Source organism: Nothoprocta perdicaria, unplaced genomic scaffold, assembly GCF_003342845.1.
Source record: "Nothoprocta perdicaria isolate Ctin4 unplaced genomic scaffold, notPer1 scaffold_34, whole genome shotgun sequence".
Taxonomy (NCBI): Eukaryota; Metazoa; Chordata; class Aves; order Tinamiformes; family Tinamidae; genus Nothoprocta; species Nothoprocta perdicaria.
This window is the reverse complement of record NW_020455577.1, coordinates 1625763-1639384: the sequence shown is the minus strand read 5'-3', so window position 1 is coordinate 1639384 and position 13622 is coordinate 1625763. Positions and strand designations below refer to the sequence as shown.

The window sequence follows — 13622 nt, the reverse complement described above, 5'->3', positions numbered from 1 at the left end:
TGGACTGATGTTGGCTGAGCTTCCACCATCAGCGTAGCTTCCTGTCTCCTCGTGAAAGGTTAATCCGAAAAGTAAATGTTGCCTGCGAGGAGGCTTTTTGGAGGACATGAATCAGCTGATTCCCCAGGGAGGAGAGCGGCTGCCGTTGGGAAGGTCAAGGCAAGGAAAGCTGCGCTGGCAGCGAGAGGYGCCCTGCCCTTCAGCCACTGACATTTATCTCACCAAATAAATAAAATGAAAGCTGCCTTTCAAAGCCCTTTCAGACGAGAAACCTGGTCCCAGGTCTGTCTAACAGTCATCATGTGTCCTTGGGATTCAGCTGTTGGTCACCAAGGACAAGTCTGTCTCTACGCAAAAACATGACACAGAGGAAGAAAAAGACATTTGAYGAAGCTGACGTCGCTTGCTCTTGCCAACGAGAAGTCCTGGATTTTGCAATGCTGCAGCTACAGCAGCAAATTGAAGCAGCAGAGTGGGAGAAGGCTGCAAAAATAGAAATCATCATCATCATCAGAAATCAGTTTGGGGAAGGGAATGAAATAGCTACTGCAGTTTATTGAAGCCTTCCCATGTTTCTAAACCTGCCAGCAGCAGGGCTCAGTTGCAATACTTCCTTGATTCACCCCTATTAGCATCGTCACTAGCATATCTCCTCTCTCTTTGGGAGGAATTAKATCAGGAGACCTGGGTTAACTCAAAACACATATGTACCCTACATGAATATCTATAATATATAAATATACCGTGTTACATAAGTATAAATTTTCCATGAAGCTCTAGCGCATTTAGGGTGAAAGTTCAAGCTGGTCCTTGCTTTAATCTGCATCAGTTTGTTTGGCCTTTGCCAGCCTGTAACTCTGGTAACTGCGAGAGTGACTGCGCAGTCAGCAGTAACAGTAGCTTTGGCTGCTACGGGTGAGCTGTGCCTCATGYCTGTAAATCATTTTCCTTGTTCTGGTACCGCATGACGAGGGAAGGATGTTTATAAATTACACASTGGGAAGCGGTAACAAACCGAGTTAAAACTAACCTTCATCTTAAATATGCCAGATTCCTCTTGGAGTTGGTCTAATCCTAACGAGACTGGGGAAAAATCACTGTTTGATGGTGCTGAAACTTCATAGAAAATAGCAAAACCAACCAGGTACCTTAATCATTGGTAAAGCTGGATGCTGGAATGCATCTGTGGGAGAAGAAAAACTCTCCACCTAATATKTGCCTTATAAAAAGCCATATTGCCAGCTGTGTTCCTGCCTCTAGCGTCATGGGCTTTGTTCAAACTACACTCATAAATGGAAAGCCACTAACTACATGAATTTGCCCTGCTGAAGACAGGAGGTTGTGTTCTTCCTTCTCTAGCTCTGCTTGGCTATCAGCTAAGCCGCTTTTGCAAAGGCAGGATGCCAGGCGGCTTCACCCGTTTACACTTTTGCCCACTTGCAATGTGCCAGTGACTCATGTCAGGACACGCTGCCAATGTGTTAAAGTTATTCTCAAGCCACATTTGAACTTTGGACTTCTTAGTAGGGCTCATCCAYGTCACTAGGTGCTCAGGTGACTTGCAAGGTGCAACCCTTCCCTAGATGTTAAACCAGCCGACAACTTCTCTCCTTCACTTTGCTCCGTAGTCTCTTTTCCCTTCTAGGTATCACCACGTTCGTGGTGTTACCGTTGGCAGGTCCATCTGCATGTGGTTCCTGCAGTACCCACTCATATCCCAGTGGGTAGGTAGTGTTATGTAATTGGCCCCGTGGCTTATCTGGAAAGGAAGGTAGGAAAGGGAGCAGCGTGTGCTGCAGATGGCCAGCGTGCCCTGCCCGGAGCCTGTGACGTGCGAGGGAAGGGAGGAGCGGCGGGAGCAGGGAGGGATGTTGGGTGACAGGGATGTGAACCTCGGGGTCAGGCAGCGTCTACCTAGGGCTGCTCTAAGCAGTTGTGGTGTCTCCCGCCCAGGGCATCTTGCCCTGCCAGGTACCAGACCACGTTTCAGCAGCACCATAGGCTGGGCCATTGGTGGCCACCGATGTCGCAGGCTTGCTTGAGCTGCATTTARAGGATGCCCTTGGGTTCCCCAGCAGCACAGCCAGGCAGACAGGCTGCTCAGCACAGCCAGCAAAACGTACACTTGGTGAGGGATAAATGCTTATTACGGGGTGTAACAGTGGGCTGAAAGGAGCCAAKCTAATGTTTATACACACACATACACACACACCCTCTCTGTCTCCTTCTCCCCTCTCCAGTGCCTGGGTGGCTGCGGATGAGCCAGGTCAGCCAGCGTATCCCCTGGATGACAAACTCCCCAAAACCAAAAGGTTTCCCATCAGAGTCTCTTGCTCACCCGGCTGTGCCRTTGCTACATCGGCATGAGAAGGCGGCCACTGCTCTGATGTCAGCGTAATGTGAAAGCTGTAACCTTAGCTGCTGTGAGCAAAATTCCCTGAATCCATCCATCCCACCAGCGTTACCAGAGTCAGGTCCACTGGGGACGTCAGGGCTGTCCCAGCAGTGGCGGTGGCAAAGACGTGTCCTGTGCATTATTGGCCACCAAGCAGGACAGCGGATTGGGAAGGATGTGACAGAACAGCTGTCATCCAGCTGCTGATGTTGCTCAAGGCCCTTTGAGATGCATGTTAGCAGCATGTTGAGATTTTTTTTTTAAAAAAAAAAAAGGGCAAAATCGTGGCTTAGTTTTGGGAAACTGCTATTAAAGTAATCCTCTGTATGCATTTGTGGTTATGTCACTTCTGTGAGTGGGTCATTCCTGGAAAAACTAATTGGGCCACATTAGCTCCGACAGACACAAAYGTCCCCTTGTTGTCAGCGGGGCAGCTGTGTTATTTCTTCCCTCAGAGGGATGCAAAAGGTGATGCCTCTGCCAGACTGCCTGGCCCTGCAAGGGAGCATTTCTCACCTGCCGCTGGTGACCTGCTATCAGCTGCACCCCTCGCTTGCTTGGACTTACTCAGAGCAGCCCGCTGCTCCCATTGGATGCTGTTTCCTAACTCGTCTCACTTCTTGTAATGACCGGCATCATCATTAGTCACTTGGTGCTTCCTAATGGAAAGGATGTCGGGCCGGGCGGGGTAACCCTTCCCCGCCACGCCGCATCCACTCCGCTTGCTCGGGCCTTAGCAGGGCTGGGCTCCCTCCTTCCCAGGCTGGGTCCCTTTGCAAATTACTRTTTTCCTTGTCTCTATCACGGAGCGAGGTGGTGGTGACACCTGCTCCTGCCCGCAAAGCGTTTCCCGCTCCGCGCCTGGGAGACCCTGGACAGCTGCTCGTAGTGCTGCTGACAGCACCGGCAGGAGCATTGCCTAGGAGTTGCTCCCAGTTGAACAGGGCAGGAATGTTGTAGGGCAGGTGTGCTGGCTGAGATGAGTGGGAAAACCAGCGCTGTCACTGCTCGGTGCTCGTTTTGATACTGCTGTTGTCACCAGCCCGTTCCCGCAGTGTACGCTCCGTTTTCCCAAAGGAGTGAAACTCTCCAAAGGGAACAGCTGTTTTACRGTGGCCAGTGGAGCCAGTGAAGAAATGTGTTTTTCCTCATTACGGCCAAGAAAAGACAAGGCAGCAAAGCATAGCACTGGAATAATTATTGGCCTTGAGAAAAATATACACAAAACTGTGCTGATGCTCCCCTGTGAGTGCTATAAGTGGGGATTTAGAGCACAAGCGCACGACAAAACACGAGTGACCTTTTAGAGTGCAGAGCTGGCTTAAACCAGAGGGCAATATTTTGATGTCATTTTAATTTTTTGTTTTTATAAGCAAACAGAAACCCCCCATACAAAAGGAAAAGCCGTTTACAAGGGGGGGTGCGTTCCAGCACACCACGCTTGATGGGAATTGTGCAATCTTCCATCCCCTCAGAGCCAAGCAGTTTCAAGGCTATATTAAATAGAAATTGAGACTGTAGGTGACTTTTTTTATGAGAAGACGCGGTTGGGTATGGGGGAGTCAAAAGGAGAAGGGAGGTTGCCTGGAAGGGAGGCCTGGTGCACTTCACGCCATTTCATATTTTGTATCTGTTTAGATCAAGTTTGATGTCCAGGAGGACAAGCTATACTTTCCCTGAGGGTTATATATCCAAATTCCACCTCAGGGCATGAACYTACTGCTTTCCTTGAGCATGAACTTACTATTGCTCCATGCAAAGACCCGGCCTTAGCACCTGCTGCCAGGCACCTGGGGATCCCTGTGGCAGAGCTGAGCTTCCTTTAGCAGGGAACCATCCCAGGATATGATTTTCAAGGGAAGTTTTGAAGCCGATCCCGCACTGCTCTCGCTCTTCTGCTCACCTCTCTGCAGCTCTGCCCGCTGGCACATCGTGCTGCTCCAGAGCCTCATTATCACAAACTATTATTTTTTATTGCGGCCCCGGCAACCTCAGAGGCCCAGAGCACGTTTAACAAAGTGAGACGCTCGCGAAAGCACTCTTGTCCTTTTGGAAATTGCTCTGAAAATAGCCCTTCCACCCAGATTCTTGCAGCTATTAGGAACATTTTGCTTGCCAGACTATGACAAATAGCTGCAGAAGACTTGAGTTTCACTGGGCTAATGAAGMACACAAATAGCTGCGAGCCTTGGGGACCACCACAGCATTTCTGCAGTATTCAGAAGGTGCTCTGTCTTCTACCAGGATTAGGAGTCTGGCCCAGTCATAATTAGTGAATAATAGTTTTAAGTAAATCTAAATGGTGATAATGGTATATAGTTGGTCTGTGCCACTAAAAGGCAAATCMCTTATTCCTTGCTCACCGACCTGCGGGAAGAGCCGTATGAACGGTGGGGTAGCTCCTGGCTCAGTGATTTCCTCAGAGTGACAGATTTGGCCCTAATTATTAATGTGTCTCTAGAGAGCAACCCTACTTGTTGGAACTGGAGATAAAAATGAATCAGATCCCTTTTTCGTTGGACTAACCAGAACTCCTCATCTCTGAAACATACTTTGTTTTTTCCCCTAAAGAAATGGAGAAGTTTTACTGGAAAAAAAGAAAAAGCCTGCACATACTCAATAACCCCTCTGCATCTATACAGGCATTAGCCTCTTTGAACAGGTTCTCTGCAGTGAGAGAACCTGTTATAAAATCACTATATAAAATACAGCCAGTTGGATCGTGTAGCTATTCAGCTTCASCCTTCCAGCCATAAAGCACAGAGAGCCATAAAGCTCTTTTACTATCTGATCCCAAGGTCACATCTGTTCTTTTTCTCAGCCTTTAGCTGAGAATCCATTTATGTGGTGGATGGCCCTGGCTTGTGGCAAGGACCTGGCTCACGGCAGGCTCCCAACACGGCTTCTCTGCCTCCCAACACCCCCATCGCGGGTGGCTGGTCCTCATGGGCATGGAGCTGCTCTCCTCACTTACTGCTAGGGAAAGAGTTAACTCCCTCTGCCTTTAAAATGTAAATGCAAGGGTGAAAAGCTACAGTGGGAATGCTGGGGTGCAAGCACAGCCCGTTAGCCCCTCTGCCACACATGTGGCCTCTCGGGGATTTTGTTATTTCCCTCTGCCCTCTGCGAAGGCTCAGAAATGCAGCAGCTAGATAAACATGCCACAGTGCTCGCAAGTGTATTTTCCATATTGGACAGCTGACTTTCCAAGCGCCATAAATATTAGGTTAGTACTACATCTCCTGAATGCCTGGAGCCAGGGACTGATCCAAGAGGCCACAAAGCTGCTCTTTGGGCTAAATCTGTAAGGCACAAACACAACTTATTCCATTGAATCTGAGGTGGGAAAACTGGCTCAGAAAAGTAAGTATTCTTTACTGTCAATTAGAGTATCTTAAATGGAATATTTAATATTTTTAGTGGAATGTCATGAAATCATTGCTCATGGGTGCCTTGTAGCTGTTGGAAACTCTGATTTACATGATTATTTCCATGAGAAATTGCCAAAGGACTCAGAGGGTAGAGTCATGCACTAGGGAGCAGTGGGAATATTTCCCCATGTTCCCTCTGCACCCCATTCTATAGACATGGAGCTCAGGGCAATACCAAACCAAGCAGCTGCAAAGTTGGACAGGGTGCTATCACTTTGCAACACGCTGCCCAACCTACACAGCTCAAGCTCAGCTGCCACTGAAACTCCAGACACTTCAAGGCCATGGGCTGATGGAGCTAGAGAATATCACTCAGGGTCTCTCCCTGTTTGTATCAGACCCTCTGGCCTCTCCTGGGTGTTAAATGCTCTGATGAGCCTCAGCTGGTCCTCACTCTGCCCTCCTGATCCATTTAAGCTCAGGCTAGAGAGCTGCCTCTCTTTTTGAGCTGAGCTGTAGGTCTTGCCTTATTTCCATCCTGCTTTCCTGCGGGAACCATAGCCCTGCATTGCAGGTAAGTCTGTCTCTGGTTCTTCTTCTGGCAATGTCAGTGAGGGGACCTTGGGCTGATGTGGCAGCTGGTCTCTACTCCTGTCTCTGTGTCCTTCTGTCTCCTGATCATTTGCTTCTGTCTTCTTGAGGCTGCGGGGCCTCTAGACACTGCTGCTCTTGCTGATGCTGTGTCACTAGCAGGAAGACTAGTTTGGGCTTTTGTCCCATATCTTGATTGTTTTTTATCTTTTTTCCTGCTCAATCTAAGTCAAGTGAGTCCCTTGCAAGAGAGTCATCGGTGAATTTCCTGAAGCTGCTTCTAAAGGTCACTTCTCTGCTCTGCACGAGTGCCAAGTCATAAAACCCGAGTGTTCCTCTGCCTTTCCTCATGCACGTGCATGAGCCTGCAGAGCCCTCCGCAATGTCAGTGTCCCCGCTGCGAGCAGCGGCGGGCAGTTTCAAGTGGAGYTGTGCACTTTATTTATGTTCTTGGCATTTCAGCTGCAATGTATAAGTACATGGAGCGGGAATGCTGCATTGGCGCTTGTTTACAAAGGGGTTGTGCTCTCCTATTTGCTGGGAGCAGTGACTCAGCAGCACTGTCCTACTTGCCCTGGCCCCAGGGACACCCCAGCCTTGGGGTGCCTCTGGCTTGGGGCTTTAGAGAGGTCTTTGCTYGTTGTCTTCTTGGTACTGTGGTGGTCTCCCTGTCGCACATTCCTGTACTTCAGTGCCAGGGCAAGCCTTTAAAACACACTGTTAGGAAACGCAGAGATTTGGCAATCATGATCCAGTTTTTCCAATTCATATGATCAGTTTAAAAGCAATTAGTGTGTTTTGAGGAGGGAAATAACTTTGCAGTCTTTGCATGGCCTGCTGGTTTGGGGAACTACTAGAGATGCACAAACTCAGGCTACAGTTTCAAACTTCTCATAATTCTGAGTGTTTTTAAGGATATGCAGCAGGAGCATCACTTACCTCCAGAGCCAGGCAAAGCACCAAACCCTGCGAGATTTGTTATTAAGCAACAAGTAAGGAAACACTCTGTCATTGGMAGGGAGAGTTAACTGCTCAGCTGGGTTGTTCCAGGGTGAGCAGTTTATTGCTTTTTGCCACTGGATACTGATATCTGAGCACCAATTTTAACTATTTATTGTAACCAGTTTTTAAGGGTGCACAGAACCTGGCAGCAGCACCTCTTAAAGCAGCCATGGTGGTGCTTCTCCAAGGAAGACCCAAAGTGTTGTCCAGGGGTTGAGGCACTTGCATGTGTTTGCTTTGCTGTGTGGTGAAGCTTCTCCTGGGAACTGGAAAAACAGAGCTCTTATAATGAACTTATTACAAAGAAGTAATTGGGAAATGTTGCATATTGATGCTGCAGGCATTGAAGGGAGGAGGGAAGAGGAGAAAAAAAAGAAAGAAATGAAAAAGGATGTTTGGCTGTTTATGCACTGCAGCCTTGCTGCAGAGCTGACCTTGGCATCAGGGCTGGTGAACACTGTGCAAAGCCCCTGTCAGACCATGTCTCAATTTCCTCCTGTCCTCACCAAGGTGCCTGTGGGAGCAAAGGAAGTGCTTGGGATCAGCTTTAGCTCAAACCTTAAGCGCCCACATGTTTCCTAGCTCCCTCACCTCCCTGGAGCACCCAGGGCGCTGCAAGGAGCTCTGGCACATGCTGCTATCACAAATACTTCTGCCCATGAAAGCACACCCGGGCACTGCTTCCTGACCACATCCAGGCTGGCGGAGATTAGCACAGCTTCACTGGAACCCCTGGAGTTTCGTGGAATTGCTCCCACCCTGGCCCTGAGTCATTAGCTGGTGCATTTTGGCTCTTGCTTTTTCCCCCCTCCTGTTGTTTTGCCATCCTGTGAAAGCAGCTGTCGTCAACCCCGTCTTTCCTGGATGGAGAAAAGCTTTCTCCATTGCGGTGAACTGCTGGACTGGGTATTGTCTTCCACTTGTTTTATGTGACTATATCTGTAGACTGACAGTGAGTTTAGCTGTGGGAGAAATGGATTTTGAGTCTCCTGCCACTGCTTCCCTGGTCATCTTGTTGCCTGTTCAAAATCTCTGCTTTGATTAAGGGAAATGTGGCTAAAACAGAGGCTGGCTGTCTCTTTGTGCTCATGAAGTGTGTGAGCACATCCCTGGCACAACATTCAGGAGCTCAAACTAGCAGGCACCTGCGTAGTGCATGTACACTATGCACATATATACACTAGCMTATACTCACATATAACTTGTGGATTTTGAACAATCTGAGTGAAAAAATGAAGTGGAAATTCTTTTATTCAGAACTTTTTGCTGTTTGGGGAAGTGGATCACTAGTGAAGTGGCTGCTGTGGATCTGTTTGATGGGAATGAGGCTTTGCAGATTCTCAGATGTGATCTGCAGAGTGGGTTCTGGGATCAGGACCCAACCAGCCCAAATTCAGACAAGTCACAAGTCTGACAAAACCAGAGCTCATAAGAGGAATTGTTCTGGAATTGCTGCTTTTTTGGACATTGTTATTTCATGGCTACCGCATTTTTCTAGTTGCTGGTAATCAGTAATTTCCCTCTCAAAGGAGTATCATCTAGCAGAGAGCCAAGCACTTGAGTGTGATTTCTGATTCCAYGCTGGTTTTATAGCTTGGTAGATTTTTTTAGATTTTGTTCAACAAAACCTTTTCATGCTGCAGCCTGAAGCTGAAGCCTTGAACAGTAGCAGCTGTGTTAGTRCTTTAGCACTGGTGCTTGTTTTCCAAATACAGGCTTATGCCTGTGACCCCTGGGAGGAGATTGGTGGTGGTGGAGGCTTTTTGGGCCTTGTGCCTTGATGAGTTACAGCTCATTGCTTACTGATGGTGTCTAGTTGACTCTACATCTGAATCATCTGTCCTTGTGTCTAAGCAAATGCCCAGCCATCTCTTGAGAGGTTAATGACGGGGGCTGAGRTTTAATGAGGGATGTAGAGGAATTGGTCTCCTGTGCTTTGCAGCTTACAGCCTTGGAGGGTTTCTGACTCTGTGCAAAATGTGCTTGCCTGTTGGTGCCTATTGCTTTAATGCTAGCCCTGTTGCAATCCCACCCATGAGACCAATTGCTTGTGACGTGCATTCACTGTGCTCTAGATGTTGGTGTTGGACATGTCTGCACAAATGCAAAACAAGCAAAAAGGTCAGTATCAAAATAGTTTATTAAAAATAATTAAAAAACCCTTCACTGATGCTTCCTGTCCTCAAGACAGGATTATGGCATTAATGCAGCTTTCACATTCAACACAACCCCAATCTGCATGTAACAGCGACCGTGCCTGTTCACTGGGGCCGTGCTCTGCCCTCAGCACCCAGCCCCACGCACCCCGTTACACAGCCTGCCCCTCCGGGAGGGAACGACAGCCCCTTCCTCACTTCATCCTTCTGCGGTGACAGTCCAGCAGTCACAGAGCAGCCCGGTGCAGCTGTTGGAGCAGGAGCCTCCTGTTTACCCAGCCAGAGTTAACCCCGAGTGAGCGATGACGGCAGCCCCGGCTGGTGTTTAGGAAAAACCAGTGTGTAAGCAATGACTCAGGTCCCAGCGGCGCGCGGCTGTGGGCGCTCATGGGGGAGGCGCTGCCCGAGCCTCTCTGCCGACACCTCGGCCGTGGAGCTGCCTCCTCACCGCAGAGCTGCAGGAAAAGTCCATCCCAGCACCTGGCTGCGGCAGTCCCTGCGTGTCCTCCAGCATCACCCTCGGCAGCAGTACATGTCCATGCAGCCTGGCAGGCAGATTCCAGCCATCTCAGGCCCAGTCTTTCCCCTTGGGATGCAGCCAGCGGCTGTGGCTTCGTCCTCAGTAGTTCAGAGGCTTCTCCCTGCTCCTTGTAGTCGCTCATGTGGCCTGGGCCACCCTGGTGATGGGGGGCTTCTTGCACAGTTCCTGGTAAAACTCGGACTCCAGAAACCGCGGGTAGGAGTTGTTCTCCATTAAGCTGTAGACTCTCTTCTGCGCCGCGCTGAAGCAGGAGTGTGTGGCCTCCTGGATGTTCTGGGCGATCATGTTCTTGGTTTGGAAGTCTATATTGATCTGAAAGAGAGAAGCACATTAACTTCAGGGAACTACATTGAAGAAGCTAACTACATGAAGAGAAAACTGAAGCAATCCTATTACTTTGCTCTCCAATTACTGAAGCCTCCTTCTGGAAAGTAATTTGGATGATGCTGTGTTTCCATTCATAACTTTYGAACATGTTGCAAGTATAAAAGAGCCTCTGATTTTGCCCAGCTGACAGAAGGTGGAAGGACCCTCTGCAGTGCTGCTTGGGCCATTTTCCAACATGACAGACTTAAGGAAGTGGACCTCTTTCTCTACATGCAGGTATTAGCAGCGAGCAGTGTGATGCATTTTTGGCATCTAATGTAAAATAAGCTCAGAGAAATAAAGCAGAGCTGTATGAGCCCACTGAAGAGGGCAGTCATGTTGAAGTAGCTTTTTTTACCTCTTTAGGAGCTTCCTTTTCAATGAAGTCATTGTAGATTTTTTTTGCTTTCGATGTCAGCTTCTGGGGGGACTTGGTTTTCTTGAAGTCCTCGCAGGCCAGCCAGAACTCKATGTTCTCTTCACAGTACTCTGACTTCAGGAAAGCTCGGAAAGCAGCGAGACCATCTAGGGAAAAGGGAGAAAAGGCAAAAATACATCAATTATTCCAGGAATCTTGAATGTAGCCGTTCGTTGTGACCGTTCCTAGCAAAACACATTGCTGCAGTTCTGCTCTGTTTCTTTCATGCACTAAAACACCATAAAGAAAAGCTAAACCTCTAAGTGCTTGGCAAACTTCAGTTTGTTAGTTGCTTTCAGGTGAGAACAAAAACCAAAAGCGCTTTCTAGTCTGTATATTCCCCTCTTGTGATGTGTGCACAGCTGCTTAAAAAMTCCTGTTGAGATTTTCATGTTAATCTTTAGACTGGAGTAAACAGTTAYGATAATTCTACAAACACAAGGAATATTCTTGCAGTAAACAGGTTGACTTGAACTTCAAAGAGCAAACGGTGATGTTATTTCTTGGTTTCTTTTGCCCTGCTGTTTAAGTGCAGGGCTGCAGTAAAATCCAGGGTTCATTCAACTTCTGATGACAACATTGCAAAATAATCCCTGAGTTATTTTAATGCCTCTGTCTAGATATGCAGAGAGCCTAAATCTAAGCTTTTTGGTACMTGGCAATGCCAGCTAGAAGTCCAGTTTAGCTGCAAAGGTTAGAGCTAAACCAAGAAGAGAAAAAAGTCTATCATAAAGAAATTTTAATATTGGTTTGCAAATAATTTTGAGYTTTATTTTTATAAATTTGTTTCTGGGATGGTTTAAAGCATTTATTTCAGGGAGCAGAATCAAAGCAGTGTGCAGCAGCCAGAGCAAGGTGTAATGCTGCTGTGCAAGGAAGAAACCTCCCAGGAGCCAAGGACTGCTGAGGTTTCCAGGGGTGACTCTGCAAAGACCAACTTACATTTGCTAGCAAGGAGCTCGTCGAAAGCTTCGGACCACAGCTGGACTTCCTCAGGAGAGGGTCTGTGGGGAATGGAGAAGGTTAKGCCACTGCTCATGTTATTTAAGGGGTTTGTAGGGTATCTGGGGCACCATTTGCTAGAAGTTACCTGAAGTAGGTGTGCTGCTTGGTGCCCTTCTTGCCCTTCATCTTAGCAGTGCTGGACGAGTTCTGCAGGAAGTAGCTCAGCCTCGTCTTCCAGTCCTTAATGCTGCGGGAAGGGGAGCGGGATGAGCTGCGGGTAGTCCCGAGGCGGCGACGCCGCACCCTCCCCGCCTCCCCGCGGCGCCAGCCCCACTCACATCGTCCTCTTGACGCGGCCCTTCTCCTTCTTGTCCTTCTCMTTGTCATCGTCGTTGTCGCCGCGCCGGCGGCCGCCCCGCTCCATGTGCGCGCCCGGCAGCTGCAGCGCCAGCAGCACCGCGCTCTGCATCGCGCCCCGCCGCTGCTGCCGCCGCCGCTGCCGCCCTTATAGCCGGCCCGGGGGGCGGCACCGCCCTATAGCGGGGCTGGGGGCGGCACCGCCCTATAGCCGGCCCGGCGGCGGCGCGGGGCGGCGCGCGGGGACTCCGCGCTCGCCAGCGACGGGACGGGACGAGCCGCGCCGCCCGGGGACCTTTTCCCCCCTTTCCCCTTCTTTTGCTCCTTTTTATTTTTCTTTTAATATTTTTTTCGGTGTTTTGGAGGGTTTCGGCTGCTCGCAGMGCTCGGGTGGGGAGCCTGTCCCGCAGGTAGCGGCTGCGCTTTCYGTTCTGGGAGCCGGAGAAGCGTTTCCAGCGTTCGAGAGAGATGCCCGCTTTGGAGGGTGCTCTGTGCACACACATGGGAGGGGTTATTTCGATAAAAAAACACATAAATGTGGGCGCCAGGCACGCGGTGTCCGTGGTGTCCCGGAGCCGGCTCGGCTCGTCCGCCCCTTTGCGGGTTTGCCGCGTTGCTGCTGCCTGGGGCTGCCGCCTACCCGTGAGCGCGGCGAACTGCGCCCCGTGCAGCGGGGCGGCGGTGTCTGGGGCTGCTGCCGCCGCGGCCCTGCAGCCCATCCATCCCGCAGAGCCCTTGGAGGGGCATCGTGCCCAAAGAACTTGGATTGTAGGAATCGTGAGGGTTTCCCTTTAAGCTGCCTCGCTTTTCCCTCTGCACTGGGGGCACATCTCGGTTTCTGCTGCACTCCATGCCTGTCCTGCAGAGATGGGCTCTGACCTTGCTCGCTGCTTTTCCTGCAGCTGTCCAGCTCCCAGTGCCCGATCCTCAGGGATCGCTGCAGCCCCAAAACCTGCCTGGCTGCAGTGCACTCAGAGCTGTGCAAAGGGGAGTTGCTGCCATGAAGTGCGTGGAGAAAACAAACGCAATGTAATTTGTGGACGCACTTGAGTACGGAGGCTTTTCAGTGCTCTTGCTGGATGTCCTTTGCAGGATATATTGAAGGTCTAATAGGAAGATAAAATTTCATTCTCTAAATTTTTCACTACTGCCTTGAATGTTTTCTTTGCAGCAGATATGTTTTACATGTATTTTTCAAGGGGAGTCGTTATGAGACTCTTACCTCGGAGACAGAGGGCATGTGGAAGCACTGGGAGTCAGAAGGCTGCAAGCAGGCAGCGGTGGGCAGACCTGCTTCAAAGCAACCTTCAAACCAACTGCTCTTCCTGAGCAGTTTGGAGGGACAGGGGGAAAAATGTRCCCAAGAACAGAGGAGATGAGAAGGCTCCTAAGCCAAGCTCCAGTGAGGCTTAGCTAAGTGGTCAAGAGCTCAGGGCTCCTCTGTATCAAACCCAGGAACTTGCTGGGGCTTCATGAAATG

At 49.6% G+C, this 13622-nt stretch overlaps 1 protein-coding gene across 1 annotated transcript; it reads right to left on the bottom strand.

Moving 5' to 3' along the window:
- Nucleotides 1-9525: 9525 nt before the first annotated feature.
- On the bottom strand, nt 9526-12263 carry RGS2 (regulator of G protein signaling 2). Its single transcript, XM_026043905.1, has 5 exons — nt 12124-12263; nt 11931-12032; nt 11783-11844; nt 10781-10947; nt 9526-10368 (listed from the first exon to the last, which is right to left on the bottom strand). Exons 1-5 carry the CDS (start codon nt 12252-12254, stop codon nt 10174-10176), a joined length of 657 nt encoding a protein of 218 aa, XP_025899690.1. The 5' UTR covers nt 12255-12263; the 3' UTR covers nt 9526-10173.
- Between the last annotated feature and the right edge of the window lie 1359 nt (nt 12264-13622).